At 45.5% G+C, this 4,168-nt stretch overlaps 1 protein-coding gene across 1 annotated transcript in view; it reads right to left on the reverse strand.

Annotated features, from left to right (window-relative positions):
• The window catches only part of naa30 (N-alpha-acetyltransferase 30, NatC catalytic subunit), a 5,554-nt gene extending 3,069 nt beyond the window's left edge, over positions 1 to 2,485 (reverse strand). The window contains exons 1-3 of the mRNA XM_005724972.1: positions 1,430 to 2,485; positions 613 to 736; positions 348 to 403 (exon numbers count right to left, since the gene is read on the reverse strand). Of these exons, the coding sequence (XP_005725029.1) occupies positions 348 to 403; positions 613 to 736; positions 1,430 to 2,260 (1,011 nt within the window). The 5' untranslated portion in view covers positions 2,261 to 2,485. The remainder of the gene's footprint in view (positions 1 to 347; positions 404 to 612; positions 737 to 1,429) is intronic.
• Positions 2,486 to 4,168: the final 1,683 nt, after the last annotated feature.

Below are 4,168 nucleotides of genomic sequence, written 5' to 3' on the forward strand. Positions count from 1 at the left end.
GGAGAGGCAGAGCATATGAAATAGTTTATGGTAGAGGATCAAGGTTACCAGCTAGTTTAGATAAGTGAAGGACAGCCCAGGAGAACTGGACCTTGAAATAAAAACGGCTTTAAACAGCTATAAATGTTCTCTCTTTCGGTTTGTGTTCCTTTCAGAAAACCTACAACTTAGAATGGAATGCCAACAGTGTAACATGTGCTTATACTATTGATTTTATGTAGGATGCATATTTTCACAGTACGACTGAATATGCTGGCACTCTGGCTTGAATAACGGCTCTTATGTAATGTGTGCAAATGTGTTAAAGTTTGGTTCATAAACAGCGCCACTGGGTCTAGCTCGCTTACCTCGTCGCAGTCGCCCTCCACCATGGCATAGATGGCCTTTTTCACCAGATTAGTACCTGAAACAAAACAGTGGACTCTAAGTAAGAAGCTAAACCCATGTATGGCCTCCATCTCCAATATATTAAAGTATAATGTTACTCATCACTCTGAGTGCAGAGTCTATCTAAACGGTGCATTTGCATAAAGAGATTTGGTTGCCCGGGACAGCAGAGAAGACGGTGAAGGGAGAGACTGAATATTCTGAAGAGGAGCGCCGAGATCTCACCGATGCTTTTCCTTCTGTGTTTCGAATCCACGGCCAGCATGGCAATGTAGCCTCGACGAAACATCTTCTTATGCATGTCAAGCTTACATACAATGGCTCCGACACACTCCTGCTCCACCATGGCCTGCGAGAAATGCACACAGCAAAAAATACACGCTCAGTGGTTACGAGTGTCCACTGGGGTGGCCGCTGACAGCCTAGCAACCGTTCCTCTGAAGTTCCTGTCATCCTGCCAGTTCAGCTGGCTCCATGTGCTGACCTCTGACCTTTTTATCTTTTTTTTTTCTTTTTTTTTAAATAGCACTTCCTCTTCTGTCACATGTGGTGATCCAGCCAAAACTGGAAATGGGATGTTTTGGACCTTGATGGCCACAGAATGAAAAGAAGGCAGGCCAGTGTTTTCAAAGCAGAAAATGCTACCATGACACAGCACATGCAGAAGGAAACCTAAGGCACATTACTCTCTGCTAATACTGACGATTAGGATTTTATAATTGCTTTATGCTACAAATCTGTACATAAATGAGTGGGCTGGCACATTTCTTGATTCATTAATAACCTAAAAAACTGAATCAATGTTGGATCTGTAGCAGCAGAAGACAGGTTGTTTACTGCCTGCCAGCAGTAAAATGGAAACAAAGCTTATGAGCTGAAATGTTATTGACATGTGTGTGCTTTAGCTTCAGTGGAGGTCAGCTGTGACAGGCTTGGATGTGAAAAACAAAGCTGTCACACCCAACTCCTATAATGCTCCTGCAACTCAGAGTAACCAGTCAGACTTCATAACTGTGAGCGGTGCGTTCAATCTACTACTTACCAGAAAGCAGAGCTGCGGCCAGTTGTGGATGAAGTACCTGTACGTGTAAATTGAATAAGGCTCAGATAAGTCCTTGGTGATCAGTCTCATGATCCACGGCATCTGAAGTTCAGACTCGTAGCGGACATAGCGGATGCCGTGGTTATCCCCGGGGGAATCGCTCAAGTCGAGCCGGGCGAGCTCCTCGGCCGGCGGCTGCTGCAGGTCAGCCTGGCTCTCCTCACCGCCGGGCCCAGCTGCGTCCGGCTGCTCGTCACTCGAAGGTCTAGAGGGCGGCGTGTGGTCCAACTCTTTCCCCGCTTCGCAGGCCGCCTCAGCTGTAGTGAAACCCGGCATCCCGTTCACGCTATTGTTACCATGAGGAGAGTGACTGCCGTTTTTGGAACAGGGGCTGTGGCCTTCGTGTTGGCAGTGCTCACTATTGTTCCTAGCGGCAGAAGCCTCCTCGTTGCTGCCAATGCTGTTGTCACAGTTGTCTACGGACGATCTGGGATTGTCAGGCCGGTTTCCTACGTGCTGGTGGCTGTCAGGGTCCTCTGAGGGGCTTGACAAGCCGTTCAACTGCTGCTGCTCTCGGGCTTGCATTTTGAGGTGAAGCGCCGCCGGGCTAGCTCGCGCTAGCATGTTTTTCTGCTTCTTCTTGACCGACCTTTTGACTTCGTTTACCGACTGAGACTTCGTCCCTGTACCGGCAGGCACACACTGCTCCCCGTGGCACGCCGGCTCTCCGTCTTCCACCACCGGTTCCGCGATCCCAGCCGCGGGGAAAAGAGGAATTTCAGCCGGGGATGCAGGCAGTGCGCTACTAGGCCCAGGCGGCACTGTGGCCATCCCACTGCATTAAGGTGGTGATTGACACTTGGAAAACGTTGAACACAATTTCATCCACAAGGCGAAGGCATATACAACCAATGTACGAGCTAGTTCATCGAATATTGCATAAATCCAGGGTTTTCTGGGGCGATAACGTTTCCGCTGGCGATGGTTGTCGCTGCTTTCTCCTCGATTTCCCTGCTGCCGCAAAGTGCCGTCGCAGCAAACGCCATTGCAACGGCATTCATACACGTTTTACGACAGTAGTGTAAAGCATGGCTGTTGTACGGTTTTTCCCCACTTCCATTGCCCCCTGCCCCCCGAGCCTCTTTTTGGTCATCCTTGTGAAACTTTTTATATTGTTTGTCAAATTTATCTAACCAGTCAATATTGATATTTACCTCCTTCTATTCGCCTTTATGTTCTGTCTGCTTTAAATAATACATATGTTTGTGTCGTACCCTGCATTGCCACACTGTACTCACAACATTGTGGTAATGCAGACAGACCTCTTCAACACTGGATAAGTCAAAGGTGACTGAAGAAGTCCTTTTGCTGCCCCGTTAAACCCAAGAACATATCATTCCTTACCAGCAGAGGGCGCCAAACCGAAGCTTTAGCATATGGAATAGTTTTGTAAGCGCAACAACAGTAACACTGCATTTTCTCCACAAGATGTCGCCATTCGACCAGTTTGTCGCTTCATCCTGCAAAGAAGATGCAAGTTTGTGCGTGTATGTCCAGTAGTATCCAATCATGGCCTACTGTCCTTTCCAGAAGCATACTGTAGGCTGCTGTTAATTCATCATTCCCAGGATGCTGTGAAGCAGGAAAACCACAACTCTGCAGCAGTTCATATTACACATAACATGATAATAATACATAATTTGTTTTCTGGTTATATTTACATTTAACCATTTCCCTTAGTCTACTAAGGAACATATTCATATTCTTCTTTCACTTTTAGTACGTTTATTTCCTTTTAAGGTTTCATTTTTCCTTAACCTTTATTAGACACAAAAGTACAGAGAGCTGACAGAGAAGCATGGAAAGAGTGGAGGGAATGACATACAGGAAATGGTCTGGGGCAAGCCTCAGTAGCAGCCTTTGGCATACGGATCACCTGCTCAACCACAAAACCTATATACATTTGTCTTTGTAATCAAAATAGTCTAGGCTCACATTAGAGGAATAATCTCCAGATAAAATTTGCCAGGTGCACAAGTCATGAGTTTGAGTATTGGAACAGAGTTTGTGATATCATGTGCCAAGAAACCCCCCCAGAAAATAACAACCAAAAACAAAAATTTTACAGGAGGCAGCAGCCTGCCTGTGGAGAGCGAGAGGAGAGAGATTGTGTGCCAGCATAGGAAGGAGAAGACAACAACGCAGAAGACTGCACAGGGGTCTTTCCCCTGTTACACTGTGAGGGTGAACACAAAGTGTGAGGTCACTGAAACTCAAATGTAGCGACAGGAAGTCAAGTGATTCTGAAAAATGTTGTTACTGTACTATTCTGTTGCACACAATGGACCATGTTTTATTACCACAGTACCTGTTTCTGAGTATCGATGCTCCTCATGCCCTGGTAACTGTGTTACACATCTTTGTGTCACCACGTGCTTTTCCCCTCACAAAACACACACATTTAGGTAAGCCTGAAATCAGCATGACATTACAGAGTATTAACTTTGATATTTTTAAAATAGCAGTACAGTGCTCTAATTATTCAGTGTCAGCAGGAATTCATAGGACAAGAACTTCAGGAAACGAGAAGATAAATTATGCATTTCTAGTATCCACACAGATTCTGACCAAATATTTATATATGTTGACTCCCCTTATCTGTAAGGTTGTTTTTGGTGGTGATGACTTATTTATTTGAATCAAAGGTTTTGGGTGAGTTCATTCTAAGAGCTGTAAAAA

Source organism: Pundamilia nyererei, unplaced genomic scaffold (genome assembly GCF_000239375.1).
Source record: "Pundamilia nyererei isolate P.nyererei 1_Seehausen unplaced genomic scaffold, PunNye1.0 scaffold00013, whole genome shotgun sequence".
NCBI lineage: Eukaryota > Metazoa > Chordata > Actinopteri > Cichliformes > Cichlidae > Pundamilia > Pundamilia nyererei.